Source organism: Pezoporus occidentalis, unplaced genomic scaffold (assembly GCF_034315485.1).
Source record: "Pezoporus occidentalis ecotype Australia unplaced genomic scaffold, CSIRO_AGI_Poc_V1 ctg188, whole genome shotgun sequence".
In the NCBI taxonomy this organism is placed as follows: Eukaryota; Metazoa; Chordata; class Aves; order Psittaciformes; family Psittacidae; genus Pezoporus; species Pezoporus occidentalis.
In genome coordinates, this window is record NW_026913726.1 from 1 (window position 1) to 16,538 (window position 16,538).

Here is a 16,538-nt window from a genome sequence, read left to right on the forward strand (position 1 = left end):
TGGTGTCTGAGGCTGTGCAAGGGAGGGATTCTTTAGGCCAGGTTGTTCTGAGAGAGATGGTGTCTGAGACTGTGCAGGAGGGAGTTTCTGCATGTTGGGGTGTTGTGAGTGAGACAGTATCTAAGCCTATGCAGGAGGGATGTTCTCCCGGTCAGGGTGTTGTTATGAGTGAGATGGTGTCTGAGGTCATGCAGGAGGGAGGTTCTGCATGTCAGCGTGTTGTGAGTGAGATGGTGTCGGAGGCCACTCAGGAGGGAGGCTCTGTAGGTCAGGATGCTGTTGTGTGTAAGATGGTATCTGAAGTCATGCAGGAGGGAGGCTCTGCAGGTCAGGGTGTTGTTGTGAGTGGGATGGGGTCTGAGGACTTACAGGAGAGAGATTCTGCAGATCAGGGTGTTGTTTTGGGTGAGATGGTGTCTGAGGCTGTGCAGGAGGGAGTTTCTGCATGTCGGGGTGTTGTGAGTGAGACAGTATCTAAGCCTATGCAGGAGGGATGTTCTCCCGGTCAGGGTGTTGTTATGAGTGAGATGGTGTCTGAGGCTGTGCAGGAAGGAGTTTCTGCATGTCAGGTTGTTGTGAGTGAGACAGTATCTAAGCCTGTGCAGGAGAGAGGTTCTGCAGGTGAAGGTGTTGTGAGTGAGGTGGTGTCTGAGGCTGCCCAGGAGGGAGGTTCTGCAGGTAAAGGTGTTGTTGTGAGTGAAGTGATGTCTGAGGCCTTGCAGGAGGGAAGTTCTGCAGGTGAAGATGTTGTGAGTCAGATGGTGTCTGAGGATCTGCAGGATGGAGATTCTGCAGGTCTAGGTATTGTGAGTGAGATGGTTTCTAAGGCTGTGCAGGAGGGAGGTTCTGCAGGTCAGGGTGTTGTGAGTGCGGTGGTGTCTAAAGTCATGCAGGGGGGAGTTGATAAAGGTCAGGATGTTGTGAGTGCGATGGTGTCTGAGGTCATGAAGGTGGCAGGTTCTGCAGGTCAGGTTGCTGTTGTGAGTGGGATGGTATCTCAGGCTGTGCAAGGGAGAGGTTCCGCAGGTCAGGGTGTTGTGGAGGAGGGTGAGATGGAGTCTGAGCCTCTGCAGGAGGGAGGTTCTGCAGGTCAGGGTGTTGTTGTGAGTGAGATTGTGTCTGGTGCTGTACAGAAGGGAGGTTCTGCAGGTCAGTGTGTTGTAGATGTGAGTGAGATGGTGTCGGAGGTCACGCAGGAGGGAGGTTCTGCTGGTCAGGGTGTTGTTGAGTGTGAGGTGGTTTCTGAGGCTGTGCAGGCGGAGTGTTCTGCAGGTCAGTGTGTTGTAAATGTGAGTGAGATGGTGTCTGAGGTCACACAGGAGGGAGGTTCTGCTGATCAAGGTGTTGTGAGTGAGATGGTGTCTGCGGCTGTGCAGGAGGGGTGTTCTGCAGGTCAAGGTGCTGTTGTGAGTGAGATGGTGTCTGCGGCTGTGCAGGAGGGGTGTTCTGCAGGTCAAGGTGCTGTTGTGAGTGAGATGGTGTCTGAGGTCAAGCAGGAGAGAGATTCTGCAGGTCAGGGTGTTGTTGTGAGTGAGATTGTGTCTGGTGGTGTGCAGGAGGGAGGTTCTGCAGGTCAGGGTGTTGTGAGTGAGATTGTGTCTGGTGGTGTGCAGGAGGGAGGTTCTGCAGGTCAGGGTGTTGTGAGGGAGGTTGTGTCTGGTGTCCTGCAGGAGGGAGGTTCTGCACATCAGGGTGTTGTGGAGACGGAAGAGATTGTGTCTGAAGCAATGAAGGAGGTAGGTTCTGCAGGTCAGGGGGTTGTTGTGAGTGAGATGGTGTCTGAAGCCATGCAGGAGAGAGGTTCTGCAGGTCAGGCCATTATAGAAGTGAGTGAGATGGTGTCTGAGGCCATGCAGGAGGGAGGTTCTTTAGGCCAGGGTGTTGCTGTGAGTGAGATGGTGTCTGAGGCTATGCAGGAGGAAGGTTCTGCAGGTCAGGCTGTTATAGATGTGAGTGAGGTGATATCTGAGGCTCTGCTGGAAAGAGATTCTACGGGTCAAGGTGTTGTGAGTGAGATGGTGTCTGAGGTCACGCAGGAGAGTGGTTCTACGTGTCAGGGTGTTGTTTTGAGTGAGATGGTGTGTGAGGTCATGCAGGAGGGAGGTTCTGCATGTCAGCGTGTTGTGAGTGAGATGGTGTCGGAGGCCACTCAGGAGGGAGGCTCTGTAGGTCAGGATGCTGTTGTGTGTAAGATGGTATCTGAAGTCATGCAGGAGGGAGGCTCTGCAGGTCAGGGTGTTGTTGTGAGTGGGATGGGGTCTGAGGACTTACAGGAGAGAGATTCTGCAGATCAGGGTGTTGTTTTGGGTGAGATGGTGTCTGAGGCTGTGCAGGAGGGAGTTTCTGCATGTCAAGGTGTTGTTGTGAGTGAGATCGTGTCTGAAGCTACAGAGGAGGAAGGTGCTGCAGGTCAGGGTGTTGTTGTGAGTGCGATGGTGTCTGAAGCCGTGCATGAGGGAGGTTCTACAGGTCAGGGTGTTGTGGAGGTGGTTGAGATGGTGTCTGAAGCCACACAGGAGAAAGGTTCTGCAGGTCAGGGTGTTGCTGTGAATGAGATGGTGTCTGAGGCTGTGCAGGAGGGAGGTTCTGGAGGTCAAGGTGTTGTTGTGAGTGAGGTGGCGTCTGAGGACTTGCTGGTGGGAGTTTCTGCAGGTCAAGTTGTTGGTGTGAGTGAGGTGGTGTCTGAGGACTTGCACGATGGAGGTTCTGCAGGTCAGGGTGTTGGTGTGAGTGAGGTGGTGTCTGAGGACTTGCACGATGGAGGTTCTCCAGGTCAGGGTGTTGGTGTGAGTGAGATGGTGTCTGAGGACTTGCAGGAAGGAGGTTCTGCAGGTCAGAGTGTTGTTGTAAGTGAGATGGTGTCTGAGGACTTGCAGGAAGGAGGTTCTGCAGGTGTTGTTGTGAGTGAGATAGTATCTGAGAGTGTTCAGGAGGGAGGTTCTGCAGGTCATGGTGTTGTTGTGAGTGAGATGGTGTCTGAGGACTTGCATGATGGAGGTTCTGCAGGTCAGAGTGTTGTTGTAAGTGAGATGGTGTCTGAGGACTTGCAGGAAGGAGGTTCTGCAGGTGTTGTTGTGAGTGAGATAGTATCTGAGAGTGTTCAGGAGGGAGGTTCTGCAGGTCACGGTGTTGTTGTGAGTGAGATGGTGTCTGAGGACTTGCACGATGGAGGTTCTGCAGGTCAGGGTGTTGTAAGTGAGATGGTGTCTGAGTTCATGCAGGAAGGAGGTTCTGCAGGTGTTGTTGTGAGTGAGATAGTATCTGAGAGTGTTCAGGAGGGAGGTTCTGCAGGTCATGGTGTTGTTGTGAGTGAGATGGTGTCTGAGGACTTGCACGATGGAGGTTCTGCAGGTCAGGGTGTTGTAAGTGAGATGGTGTCTGAGGTCATGCAGGAAGGAGGTTCTGCAGGTCAGGGTGTTGTTGTGAGTGAGATGGTGTCTGAGGACTTACAGGAGAGAGATTCTGCAGGTCAAGGTGTTGTTTTGGATGAGATGGTGTCTGAGGCTGTGCAGGAGGGAGGTTCTGAATGTCAGGGTATTGTTGTGAGTGAGGTGGTGTCTGAAGCCACAGAGGATGAAGGTGCTGCAGGGCAGGGTGTTGTTGTGAGTGCGATGGTATCTGAAGCTGTGCACGTGGGCGGTTCTACATGTCAGAGTGTTATGGAGGTGGTTGAGATGGTGTCTGAAGCCACACAGGAGGAAGGTGCTGCAGGTCAGGGTGTTGTTGTGAGTGAGATGGTGTTTGGGGTGGTGCAGAAGGGAGGTTCTGCTGGTCAGGGTGTTGTGGAAGTGGTTGAGATGGTGTCTGAGGCTATGCAGGAGGAAGGTTCTGCAGGTCAGGGTGTTGTAGATGTGAGTGAGATGGTGTCTGAGGCTATGCAGGAGGAAGGTTCTGCAAGTCAGGGTGTTGTAGATGTGAGTGAGATGATATCTGAGGCTCTGCTGGAAAGAGGTTCTATGGGTCAGAGTGTTGTTGTGAGTGAGATGGTGTCTGAGGGCACGTGGGAGAGTGGTTCTACATGTCAGGGTGTTGTTTTGAGTGAGATGGTGTCCGAGGCTGTGCAGGAGGGAGGTTCTGCATGTCAGGGTGTTGTGAGTGAGATGGTGTCTGAGGTTGTGCAAGGGGAATGTTCTGCAGCTCAAGTTGTTGTTAATGAGATGGTGTCTGAGGCGGTACAGGAGGGAGTTTCTGCACGTGAAGGTGTTGTTATGAGTGAGGTGGTGTCTAAGGCTGTGCAGGATGGAGGTTCTGGAGGTCAAGGTGTTTTTGTGTGTGAGATGGTATCTGCAGCTGTACAGGAGGGAGGTTCTGCAGGTCAGGGTGTTGTGAGTGAGGTGGTGTCTGAGGACTTGCAGGAGGGAGGTTCTGCAGGTCAGGGTGTTGTGATTGAGATGGTGTCTGAGGACTTGCAGGAGGGAGGTTCTGCAGGTCAGGGTGTTGTGAGTGAGGTGGTGTCTGCAGCTGTACAGGAGGGAGGTTCCGCAGGTCAGGGTGTTGTGAGTGAGGTGGTGTCTGCAGCTGTACAGGAGGGAGGTTCCGCAGGTCAGGATGTTGTGAGTGAGGTGGTGTCTGAGGCCTTGCAGGATGGAGGTTCTGCAGGTCAGGGTGTTGTAGAAGTGAGTGAGATGGTGTCTGAGGCTGTGCAGAAAGGGTGTTCTGCAGGTCAGGGTGTTGTTGTGAGTGAGATGGTTTCTGAGGCCTTGCAGGAGGGGTGTTCTGCAGGTCAAGGTGTTGTGAGTGAGGTGGTGTCTGAGGCTGTGCAGGAGGGGTGTTCTGCAGGTCAGGGTGTTGTGAGTGAGATGGTGTCTGAGGCCTTGCAGGAGGGAGGTTCTGCAGGTCAAGATGTTCTTGTGAGTGAGACAGTGTGTGAGGCTGTGCAAGGGAGAGGTTCTGCAGGTCAGGGTGTTTTGGAGGTAGTTGATGTGGTGTCTCAGGGTGTGGAGGAGGGAGATTCTCCAGGTCAGGGTGTCATGGAGGTGTGTGAGATGGTGTCTGAGGCTGTACAGGAGGGAGGTTCTGCAAGTCAGGATGTTGCTGTGCGCAATATGGTGTCTGAGTCCGTGCAAGGGTGGGGTTCTGCAGGTGAAGGTGTTGTGAGTGAGATGGTGTCTGAGGCTGTGCTGGAGGGGGGCTCTGCAGGTCAAGATGTTGTTAGTGAGATGGTGTCTGAGTCCATGCAAGGAGGGGGTTCTGCAGGTGAAGGTGTTGTTGTGAGTGAGATGGTGTCTGAGGCTGTGCTGGAGGGGGGTTCTGCAGGTCAAGGTGTTGTGCGTGAGATGGTGTCTGAGTCCATGCCAGGAGGGGGTTCTGCAGGTCAAGGTGTTGTTGTGAGTGAGATGGTGTCTGAGGCTGTGCAGGAGAGGTTTTCTGCAGGTCAGGGTGTTGTTGTGAGTGAGATAGTGTCTGATGCTGTGCTGGAGGGGGGTTCTGCAAGTGAAGGTGTTGTTGTGAGTGAGATTGTGTCTGAGGCTGTGCTGGATGGAGGTTCTACAGGTCAAGGTGTTGTGAGTGAGATGGTGTCTGAGTCCATGCAAGGAGGGGGTTCTGCAGGTCAAGGTGTTTTTGTGAGTGAGATAGTGTCTGAGTCCACACAAGGAGGGGGTTCTGCAGGTCAGGGTGTTGTGAGTGAGATGGTGTCTGAGTCCATGCAAGGAGGGGGTTCTTCAGGTCAAGGTGTTGTTGTGAGTGAGATGGTGTCTGAAGACCTGCAGGAGGGAGTTTCTGCTGATCAGGGTGTTGTGGAGGTGGTTGAGATGGTGTCTGAAGCCACTCAGGAGGGAGGTTCTTCTACAGGTCAGGGTGTTGTTTTGAGTGAGATGGTGTTTGAAGCTGTGCAGGAGGGAGGTTCTGCACGTCAGGGTGTTATTTTGAGTGAGATGGTGTCTGAGGACTTGCAGGAGGGAGGTTCTGCAGGTCAGGGTCTTGTTGTAAGTGAGATGTTTTCTGAGCCCTTGCAGGAGGGAGGTTCTGCACGTCAGGTTGTTTTGGATGCGGATAAGATGGTGTCTGAGGCCATGCAGGAGGGAGCCTCTGCAGTTCAGGGTGTTGTGGTAGGAGCTGTGTGTGAGGCAGAGGAGGCTGCAGAGGAAGCTAGCTTGGGAGAAGCAGGGTTTGCTGGGGCAGCTGACCCTTATGGGGAAGAGGCTGTCAAGGAGACAATTTCTGGGTGGGTGGAAGCTGTGGAGCAGCCTGGGGCTCTCCTTGAGGCCCTGGGGAATCGGGATGTGTGCACAGGAGAGTCTGTGCCTGGAGGAGATGACTTTGTAAAGCCAAATGTGTTTTCCCAGCTGAAAGCATCAGGGGAAGAGTTGGCGCAGAAGGGGAAAGCAGCAACACCTGAGGTTGGCGAGGCATTGGAGGTGGAGGGGAGTTCTTTCCTGAGAGTAGAAGACACAGTGGAGGAGTCTGTGGAGCCTGGCAAGGGTCCCCTGCTGCAAGAGGCACCTGCACTGGAGGCACTGGTGGGTGCTGGAGGGGATCCCTTAAGTGAAGGATCACTTAGGCTGGAGGACACCTCAGCAGCAGAAGAGGAGGAGGGCTCAGCAGAAGCAGTCTTGTGTGGAAACCCATCTCCAGGCAGCAAGGCAAAGACGGAGGGAGCAGTGGAAGGGAAAGCGGATGGAGGGGTGGGGACGGCGTGTGTGCAGGTGGCCAGAGCAGAGCCAAGGCCTGGAGAAGAGGGCACGGGGCGAGCAGCAGGTCCGGGGGAGCGGGCAGATGGGATGGAGGGACCCGCGGGGTGTGCTGAGGGGACAGGGAAGGCGCAGCCTGCCGGCGACGGGGCAGTGGAGGGGGCAGCGGGGTCTGCCCCGGGGCGGGGGGGGAGCGCGGCGGGGGCAGCGGGGCAGGAGGGGCCCGCGGATGGGGCCGCCGGGGCCGAGGCGCTGAGCTCCCCACGGCTGCAGCGGGGACATCCGGGCAGCGAGGACGGGGCAGAGCAGGCGGCGGGGGGAGCAGAGCGGGAGCAGAGCGGCCTCCATGGGGGCACTGCAGAGGGAGCAGCAGCCCCTGTCCCGGCGAGTGCACAGAGCCCTGCTGGGGCCGGGGAGCAGGGGACGGACAGTCCCGTCGGAGGGAGCCCGGACACCCCAGGAGCTGCTGATGCGGGCGAGAGGAGCCACAGTCCCCGTGAGGTGAATCCTGTGCGGGTCAGCCCCTGTCCCACACACTGTCCCCACGCTGTCCCTGTCCCGAGCAGAGGGTGCACCACTTCATCCCGTTTGCTATAAGTGGAATGTCTGCAGCTGGTACTTGGGGTGAGGGGTCATAGAGCCCGAGAATCATGGAAAGCTTTGTGGTGGAAGGGACCTCGAAGCTCACCCAGCTCCAACCCCTGCCACGGGCAGGGACCCCTTCCACTAGAGCAGCTTGCTCCAAGCCCCTGTGTCCAACCTGGCCTTGAACACTGCCAGGGATGGGGCAGCCACAGCTTCTCTGGGCACCCTGTGCCAGCGCCTCAGCACCATCACAGGGAAGAGCTTCTGCCTAAGAGCTCACCTCAGTCTCTCCCCTGGCAGGTTAAAGCCATTCCCCTTTCCCTGTCCCTACAGGCCCTTGTCCAAAGCCCTTCTCCAGGTTTCCTGTAGCCCCTTTAGGCACTAGAACTGCTCTAAGGTCTCCCCAGTGCCTTCTCAAGGCTGGACAAGCCCTCCTCTCTCAGCCTGTCTCCATAGGATGATGAATCCTTTTGGGTGTCAGCTTCTGCATTCTTCCTTGCTCACAAAATCTCATAGCAAACATATTTGCTCTGGCACTAACACTTGCAGCAACCCCGCCCCTGCCATTACCATGTGGAGCAGCTCCTGATGCCCAGCATCCCGCTCCTCTGCCTGGCTCCTCTGCCGCAGCAGCAGCACTCAACTTTTCTGGTTACTCCAGCATCAGCTTGCAGGAACCTGTTGCAGCAGCATCGCAGTAGCTCAAACTTCAGCATGTTTTGTGTAAGCTGACATTTTTCTCTCTGTTCCGTAGGAGCCTGCAGTCACAGACACCGCTGTCGTGCCCCCGGTACAGCCCCAGCTTGGGAAAGAAAGCAGCCTCTAAGCTTTTTCTGCAGCTCCTTCCTCAACACTGACACAAGTTGCTGTAGCTTTGTGCTGATTGCAATGTTCCCTCCTTTATTTCACTCCATGAGTACCACAACTGTCTGTCACATTTTACCAGAGCAGCTTCTCCGTGTGCAGCAGACACCCAAAGCAAGCCTGAACCCGCCAGCCCAGGGAGCAGCACACTCAGAATGATGAAGAGGACAATCACAAGGGCTGTTCCATGCTTGCTTTTCCCCAGACACAGGGAAATACTGGACCAGCTGAGTCTCCTCCCCCAGCACCACTGCTGCAGGCTGAGGGTGGCTGTGCTGTGTGTGCTCACAGGACAGGAGGTGTCTGCACCCAGTGCCCGCGGTGGTGGCTGTGTCCATGTCGTGACTGCTCTTCCCTGTGTGTCATTTCCTATTCTGAGCTGCAGGCTCTTCGCTGTGAGCCAGGGCTGTGTCCCTACCGCTGCCATGGGCACCCACTGCTGCTCTGACTCCCATAGGGCAGCTGGGGGTGCTTGGCAGGGTCACGAGATGGGGTGTTTGCTTGGGGGATGCTGCGCTCCTTGGCGGGGGGGTGTCTCTGTCCTTGGGGTCCAGGCTTGCTGCTGGCCATGCTTCAGGGTGTTCTTGTCACTTGGCAATGTTGAAGATCATTGGATCAGAGCAGCTCTAATGGGTCTGTGAATGAATAAAGCCTTTTGCTTCTGCTGGTGCCAGTCAGGAGTGATTCCCTGGCCCATGAGGCTGTGCTGGGTGGTCAGCAGGGTGAAGCTGGCTGCAGATCTACACTGCTGGAGTCTGCATTCCAGCTCTGCTGTGTCTCCTGGCGTGTGAAGGGCACAGAATGGAAAGTCGTGCTAAGGACCTTGTCCAGGGGTGGGCACTGCACATCCGTCTGGGGTATCAAAGCCCCTGGGCCAGTCTGTGCAGTTTCTTAGATCTTTGCAGATGGTTTCACAGAATGATGTATCTTGAATCTTGTTCAAGAGTAACTCGTGCCAGGGCCTGGTCTTCAGTACTGATCTCTTCTTTCTAACCAAATGACTAATGCCGAGTTGAATGCTATAACTACATCATGCATGCACTCATGCAGAGCAAAGGCCTGTGGCTTGTAAGCATGGTTGCACCAGCACCATTTACAATTGCACATCCATACACGTGGTTGCAATTCAAGTGTTGGAGCTGAGCAAGCACAGAAGGAGGAGGACAGGGATTTGCCTTTGCAGGGGTTGCCTGGAAGGGTCAGGACTGAAACTAAGGCTGTACTTGGGCACGTTGTGAGTCATACTGGTCTATCTGACATTGAGCTGCTTTACTGAGTGCAGGATGAAAACACACGAGGTGTGATTTGTTGGTGGTAGGCACCAGGGAAGCCCAAGGTGAATGGTGCTGCAGTGATTGGGGAAGGAAGCTGACAATTCATTAGTTAAAATACTTGATATATTTACAACTGACACTTGTGTGTGTGATTTTAACCATTATGGGAATGAACCCTTTGCTTTGGAACATACCAATTGTACGACTTCTTGTATTGCTCTAAACCCCCACCCTGCAAATACTCTGGTTTTATAGACTGGGAGAAAAAAAAACAGCTTTCCCAAGAACACGCCATGATTTCTGAGCTCATATTGACGGGATGAGCGCCTCTCTGTCGTGCTTCTTTCTCTTCTCTCACATACAGGGCAGGTGTGGGTGAGCTTTGATCTGTGGTACGAAGCAGTTCTTGCCCCATCTCACCTTTTCCCCTGGCATGGACCAGACAGTTCCCCCGTTCTCATGCTTACCTTCTTCCTCCCCTGTTCCCTGCTGATGAAGCCACTTGCAGGTCACTGAGGGCCATGGACTGGAGCTGTGCTGGGCCATGTTCATTTGTCCAGCTCCTTCAATGGGGCTGATTTCTAACATGGTCAGAGGGCTGGAACCACATACACAATTGAGCTGAATTCGGCAGTTTCAGTGGCTGGCCCTGCTGCTGCTGGGCTGGCCGTTAAAGCTGTGCCATTTGTGTGCTTTCAAATGGGAGCACGCCTGTCATTGGAGAGGGTGGAATTGTTTGGTAAGAAGCAGACCCATCGAACGTTTGGACCTCGCTAAGAGGTCTGAACCCGCAGCTTTCAGACCTGCTACAGGCGGTGGTTCTGCTCCTTGCTAGTCACTGATTAACGCCAGCGCGAGGGGATGCAGGTGGCTCTTGGGAGCAGCAGGATGTGCACCAGCCCCAAGCATTCACGGCACTGACCGCGTGCGGACACAGGCGCGCTGGCGGCACCTCCGTGCGCTGCCCGCGGCCGGTGGGGGCCACCCTGCATGGACCCAGCCCCGGGTGGGCTCCCCCAGGGCAGGTCCGTGCTCAGGCACCGGGCTCGGCTCTGCTGCAGGGCAGCGCTTGGGCACCGGCGTGCTCCAGGCAGGGAGTAACAGGGCAGTGGGAGCGCTTCCAGCTGACCCTCGCTATTGGCAGAAGGTTCCAGTGCAATGAACTGCCACCGCCTCTAGAAGCAGCGGTCAGCTCCCACCACCGCACCCCCCCGACCTGTTCGGGGTGGTTTTAGTTTATTTAGTTACGTTGAATGTGCAGTGACCGGAGGTGCTGTGGCCCAGCCCATGTATGGTGCTCAGCAGGCTCCAGAGAGCATCCTGCAGCAGCTTTGCTTTGAGGCCGGACTGCGCTGTTCCCTGTGTTGAGGTTATTTGTGACACAGTCCTAAATATTTCCCTTGTGGTTTAAAGTTTGCTGTGAGTTCCTCTTGCTTCCTGTAAGCAAAGGCTTAGAAGGATACTGAGTCTGTCAAAACCAATCCCTCCAACCAAACCAAGCAGGTGGGTAAGAAAACACAGATGGCTGGAAGAGAGCAGTGAATGTGACCACCCAGATACCTTTATTCTCAGCAAGCACAAAGCATCCAAGGACCAGGCTTTGGTGAGTTGCAGCCGGGGGCCGCTGTGCTGGGGCTGTGCAAGCCCATGGTGTAGAACATGAGACACAGGATGTGCCTGGGACTGAGGGAGCTCAGACAGAAAATGGGTCTCAAACAGTAACAGGCCAAGGGGAATGGCTTTAACCTGCCAGAGGGGAGCTGAGCTGAGCTCTTAGGCAGAAGCTCTTCCCTGTGAGGGTGCTGAGGCGCTGGCACAGGGTGCCCAGAGAAGCTGTGGCTGCCCCATCCCTGGCAGTGTTCAAGGCCAGGTTGGACACAGGGGCTTGGAGCAAGCTGCTCTGGTGGAAGGGGTCCCTGCCCGTGGCAGGGGCTGGAGCTGGAGGAGCTTTAAGCTCCCTTCCAACCTAAACCAGGCTGGGGTTCTGTGACTGATCTGGTTCAGGAGCTGGAAGCGGGAAAATCTTCAGCTCTGCATGGTCTGGGTGGAGGTGGGGAGCAAAGGGCTGCTGCTCCTCCTGACCAGGGCAGACCAGTGGCTCCCAGCTCCTTCCAGTCAGCACTGGGCTGGTAGCCCCTCACTTTCGGGCAGTCCCACCTAAGAACATCTTGCTGCACAGCTCTGAAACTACAACAGATGCATTTTTACTTTCACCACATCATATTATTGAAGCTCCAGGTGAAAGTGCAGCATTCCCTGTGGGACATTAGAGTCACAGAATCATTTCGGTAGGAAAAGACCTTCAAGATCATCAAGGCCAACCACTAACTCAGCGCTGCCAAGTCCACCATTAACCATGTCCTTCAGTGCCACATCTACCTGTCTTTTAAATCCCTCATTTAACATTAACATTCATTTGTGAAGGAAGAGATGCACACCACCAAAAACTCCTAACCTTCAAGCAGGTCAGCAGAGAAAGATGCTAAAGCAGGACTTGTGACGGGGACATTTGCCACCAGCACATGGAGCTGTTGGGGGTCCTCAGTGCAGCACTGGGAGCCTGGGTCAGTGCTGACACGGTGATGGGTCTCTCCGCAGAGGGACGGTTCATGCTGTCAGCTGCTTTCTTCAAAGCTGCCACTGCTGCAGGAATGAAACCTCATGGTGCTCATGGGGTCCGACACGTAGCCTGTGGGGCACAGAGAGAGGTTTTGTGGGGCTCAGCACCGCAGCGGTCCCCCCCAGCCTTCCCTGCAGTGTAACGTTACCCCCCAGCCAGGTAATGTGCGTGTCAGTTTGGGGTGAGCAGGATCATGCCAATACCTCCTCCCTGGCTGCAAACTTCCCTCGATATCCTCTGCTGAGGAGAAGTTTAACTGGGAGGTAAACAGACCCTGTCACCCGTGTGAAGAATTCACAATGAGCAACACAAAGCAGGCCCGGTTACCGACATAAAACCACCGATCTCGATGTTTTAATGGCACGATGGAAGTTTGCCATTGGAAATTACCTTCTGTCCTTTCAGCTGGAGCTGCTCTGAAGCGTTCTCATAGAGGCATTTGTAGAGCATTTCAGTTCCTGACACTACCAAACACAGCGACAGCTCATGCCAGCCCTGTATCTCCAATGCACACCCCAACAGTGCCGAAGAAACCGGTGCTTCCTTCGCACGGTGTCACTGGTCACCTGCTCCAGCTCCTCTGATTTCACTGGACTGATATGGAGAGCCTCTTCTCCCCCAGCACTTCATTCCCTTTTGTTCCTCTCTAACACAGGCCCGAGAACCCCGCTCCAGCCTTGCCCAGATGCTCTCACCAGAGGGGTTCACTGAACATTCCTGTCTCTGGTTTTCTTCCTCCCTGAATCTCCCAGGTGCCGGGTACCTGATGAGAGCTGTGCCCTAGGAGCTGCTCCCTGTGCGCTCCCTGCAGCTCTGCAGCCACGTACAGAGTCATAACAGCAGAGCTTCTGTTCTGGTTCAGTTTCAGAGGTCAGCACCTCATCACTCGTGACAGCAGCGCTGCTCCTGGTGCTGTACACAGCACACGGGGAGATTTTCTCCTCTTCTCACCCCATGTGCTCTGTCAGAGGAAGGGAGGGAGTGCAAGGGCCATGCTGGGGCCCGTGCAGAGCTGCAAAGATGCCAAGTGTCGGATAGATGCTTCAGGCAGAACAAACCACTGCATTCTGGTGACAGAACAGGCTGGGAAGTGGCAGGAAAGGGAACGGATGCCAGGAGAGGAAGTGAGGAGGCCCCAGAGCAGGGGATGGCAGCAAACAGTGAGGATGGTGGAGCCGCTCCACACAGCTGCCGTCGGAGCACACAGGGAAAGGTGTCCCCTTGTACGCGCTCAGCAGCAGTGATGGGAGGAGCAGAGGCTGCAGAGCCCCTCTGCCTGCAGCAGCACCGGCACCTTCCTGCTGCTGCTCCCGTGGTGTGCGTGTCCCTGCCTGTGCGTGCTGCCTGTCAGAGCCCAGCCCCGCTCTCGGTGCTGAGGATGCCGCTGCTGTTCCCTGCCATGTAAGGCTCATGGCTCCTGCCGCTGTTTGCCCCCTTTGTCCATCACATCCCAAAGTCCGATACAAGGATTTGTGACAAAACCTGTACCCAGCTGTCAGAACAGAGGCGGGTGGCACAGGCAGTGCCAAAGACTCGGCTCCTGCCTGCTCTGTGGTGCTTTTCAAAGAGGGCATCAGAGCCTGGTTTTGCATCGGTGAACTGCAGCGCTCTGTATGCTGGTGCCTCCAGCAGTGGCTTCAGAAGACGCCTCTTGTACTGCTCTGTCTGCAGGCTGCCTGCCTTCCCCCTGAGCTCCAGCACGCTGCATGGGGCAGGCACAAGGTGGGTCCGTGGTGCTGCCATTGGGCTCAGCAAGAGCAGCAGGTGGAGCAGATGGACCCATGTGTGTCAGCACTGCAGTGAGCGACCTCCCCAGCCCCTGCCGACCCATCCAGCCCCTGCACTGCTCTCTCCGGGGGTGTTCTGGTGCCTCCAGAGGGGCAGCATTGTAGCTCAGCCACGCCGCGGGCTGTTCTGCACCCACTCACCGTTCTTGTCAATCGGGGGGTACTGGAAGTTTCGTCTCATGTCATCCAAAGACAGCCCCTGAGAAGGGCGTTGCCCCGTGCTGCAAATGAAGCAGGAGGGGTCAGGTTAGGTAAGTGATCAGGTCACATCTCAGATCATCAGGACTTCTACAGAGGTGGAAGGAAAATACCGACATGAAGTCCCTCAGCCTGATGCCCAGCCACGGGCATTTGCAGTAACCAAAAACCAAGAAGTTATGAAGCGGGAAGATGTCTCGGATGCTCACACTGCATCCCCTCTCAGGATAACGTCCCTCAAATAGACTGTCTGCGGCTTTACAACCGTTTGTATGCTGCTATTCCAGAAGCAGTCCTGGGCACCAATCCGAGATCAGTGTAGCGTGTTCCATGCATCACTGCCAAGAGACCCCTGCGAGTAAGTTCACTGAATTGTCTTCCAGTCCCTGACCAAACCCGCTGTCCGGCCAAGAGGCTGCTCAGCCCTGAGCCCGAGGGGCTGCCATGTGCAGGACCGTCCCCCTCCTCTCCTCAGAGCGGAGCCGGACATGGGCTGTCCCAGGCAGGGCCGGTACCCACCTCTGTGACCACACCGCGTATGCCCGCGCGTTCAAGGCGTACTCCAGCTCGAAGCGGCTCCGCAGCGCTGCGACGTGGCTGCGGCCAGGACCTCCCCGAGCAGCGAGGCAGTCCGAGGACGAGGAGGGGGACAGGGAGCCGCTGCTGTTGCTGGAGGCTGGGGACATCAGCTGGGTTTAAAGACAAAACCGGGCACCGTTGTTACGTATTTACAAACCTTCCCTCGTCTTTTTTGAGTCCTGCATTTCACAGAACCCCAGCCTGGTTTGTGTTGGAAGGGACCTCAAAGCCCATCCAGCTCCAGCCCCTGCCACGGGCAGGGACCCCTTCCACTGGAGCAGCTTGCTCCAAGCCCCTGTGTCCAACCTGGCCTTGAACACTGCCAGGGATGGGGCAGCCACAGCTTCTCTGGGCACCCTGTGCCAGCGCCTCAGCACCCTCACAGGGAAGAGCTTCTGCCTAAGAGCTCATCTCAGTCTCCCCTCGGGCAGGTTCAAGCCATTCCCCTTGCCCTGTCCTTACATTTTCTTCAAAGTTTGGCGCACAAAAACCTCCTGGCTTTGACCAGCTGAGGAGAGTTAAAAAGGGAGGAAATAGAGGAGGTGGAGGGAGAAAATTCGTTATCGTCTGCGGTGCTTAACTTACCAAAGGCCTTGCTCCTTAAGTCTCCTCTCAAACAAGGCTGTGCCCTGGCTGTAGCACAGCTCAGCTCTAACTCCCCAGCTAAGTAATGCTTTCCCTTTTTCATGTATAAGCTCTTGCCCCAGGTATCTTCCAGCACACGCTGCTGCCCGTGTACCACAGCAACCTGGCCTGCCATGAGGTGACGTGGCTCCTTGTGGTAGTGCTTCACCTGCTTTTCTGCGCTGGAAAGCTTCTGCCTCACCTGGAGTACCCTGCTGCAGTCAGAGCATGAAGGAATGCGGTAGGTTACGTGTGTCTTCTCTGACCCCTAAGCTCAAGAGCAGGGATCCATTTTGCAAGGAGTTCTTTGGTTCGGTTTGTTCTTTACGACTGACATGCACCAATAGGCACAGAAAATACCCCTTCAGGAACTGCAGCCCTGAGTCATCTGCTTTGACCACTCATCTTACACCAGGCTGAGGGCTGATACATTCATCTGTGTTACAGCCACAGCCCAGAGCAGGAATCGCCTTTGCATTGCCTCTTACGTTGTCTGGGTTTTACCTTTCTCCCAAGGGTCTTGGCCAATTTGTCTTTGATTCTTGTTAACCTGAGCAGTCTGGGATGGGACGAATGGGACCATAAAATCCTGCATGGCCCCAGCACTGCGGGCTGTCCCTTCAGTGCACTTCTTGCTCACAGCAATATGTGGGTCCTGCCTCCTCCTCCCGGCACCTGTACGAAGCACTCCTCACACCGCGCCTTCATCACCCAGCGCACTGGTTCGTGATGGGGGGAAGTGGCTGCAGGCTCTGCCCTCGCCTGCCGCAAGCCCCACGTGTACCCCGCAGCGCACCCACGCTCACCCTTACCTCAATGTTGCACAGACATTCCTCCAGTTTTGTGACTACTTCTGAGAACTCCGGCCTCCCCTGCGAACACAAGAGCAGGCAGAGCTGTGTCAAAGCACATTACAGTGGCCCCATTCCCCTTTCCCTGAGTTCCGTGGCCCTCAGAAGTAAGTGCCCCCTTGCTTCTGAGAACAGGAGCAAAACACCTTTAGTAAAGCTCATTTTAGTAAGTTTTTGCCCACATTTTGTGCAAAGGTCAAGCTGACTGAACCCATAGCTCTATCACACAGCTCTAAGACATTAGCAAGATTAAGTGGTGCTGGAGTGATACTGATGAGTGACAAAGTGCATTAGGATTCTGAAAAGAGTTTCTTTTCATTGGGGCTAAATGATCTGTGGAGATGCTAACAAGATACAGTGACTGTATCCATTACATTGCATTTCCTTAAGTCAACAATTCAATATGACATCTTATTAATACATTTAAACAGAACGTGAGTTACATGCTTATGAGTATTAGTAACTACTTTATAGTTATGGAAAACAAACCAACACCCTCTGCCATAACATGAGCTCCTGCAGTG

General features: G+C 55.1%; 2 protein-coding genes and 1 long non-coding RNA gene across 5 annotated transcripts in view; 1 reads left to right on the forward strand and 2 right to left on the reverse strand.

The window, feature by feature from the left end:
- The first annotated feature begins 837 nt into the window (after positions 1-837).
- On the forward strand, positions 838-8,745 carry LOC134162400 (uncharacterized PE-PGRS family protein PE_PGRS54-like). The gene is made up of 13 exons (XM_062616141.1): positions 838-860; positions 915-1,149; positions 1,393-1,563; positions 1,678-1,958; positions 2,313-2,349; positions 2,410-2,615; positions 2,676-2,883; positions 2,938-3,057; positions 3,112-4,730; positions 4,785-5,022; positions 5,374-5,493; positions 5,794-7,133; positions 7,972-8,745. Exons 2-13 carry the CDS (start codon positions 930-932, stop codon positions 8,041-8,043), a joined length of 4,632 nt encoding a protein of 1,543 aa, XP_062472125.1. The 5' UTR covers positions 838-860; positions 915-929; the 3' UTR covers positions 8,044-8,745.
- A 2,151-nt stretch (positions 8,746-10,896) lies between these two features.
- LOC134162376 (uncharacterized) overlaps positions 10,897-16,538 on the reverse strand; it is a 98,329-nt gene continuing 92,687 nt past the window's right edge. Inside the window, exon 2 of the long non-coding RNA XR_009964306.1 lies at positions 10,897-11,101. This is a non-coding gene — a long non-coding RNA (uncharacterized LOC134162376). The remainder of the gene's footprint in view (positions 11,102-16,538) is intronic.
- Positions 11,538-16,538, reverse strand: part of TNNI3K (TNNI3 interacting kinase) — a 44,228-nt gene continuing 39,227 nt past the window's right edge. The window contains exons 22-25 of one of the 3 annotated variants that reach the window (XM_062616088.1): positions 15,976-16,035; positions 14,480-14,649; positions 13,904-13,983; positions 11,538-12,044 (exon numbers count right to left, since the gene is read on the reverse strand). In XM_062616088.1, the coding sequence (XP_062472072.1) occupies positions 11,971-12,044; positions 13,904-13,983; positions 14,480-14,649; positions 15,976-16,035 (384 nt within the window). In that variant the 3' untranslated portion in view covers positions 11,538-11,970. The remainder of the gene's footprint in view (positions 12,045-13,903; positions 13,984-14,479; positions 14,650-15,975; positions 16,036-16,538) is intronic. The other 2 variants (XM_062616090.1, XM_062616089.1) reach the window with 2 other exon arrangements.

Excerpts from the sequence above, each read along its gene's own strand:
- LOC134162400 (XM_062616141.1), top strand. The coding sequence starts at position 930 with ATGGTGTCTGAGGTCATGAAGGTGGCAGGTTCTGCAGGTCAGGTTGCT. Across the intron at positions 1,959-2,312 it reads CTGTTATAGATGTGAGTGAG|ATGGTGTCTGAGGCTGTGCA; the intron begins GTGATATCTGAG and ends GTTTTGGGTGAG. Across the intron at positions 5,494-5,793 it reads GCTGGATGGAGGTTCTACAG|GTCAGGGTGTTGTTTTGAGT; the intron begins GTCAAGGTGTTG and ends GTTCTTCTACAG.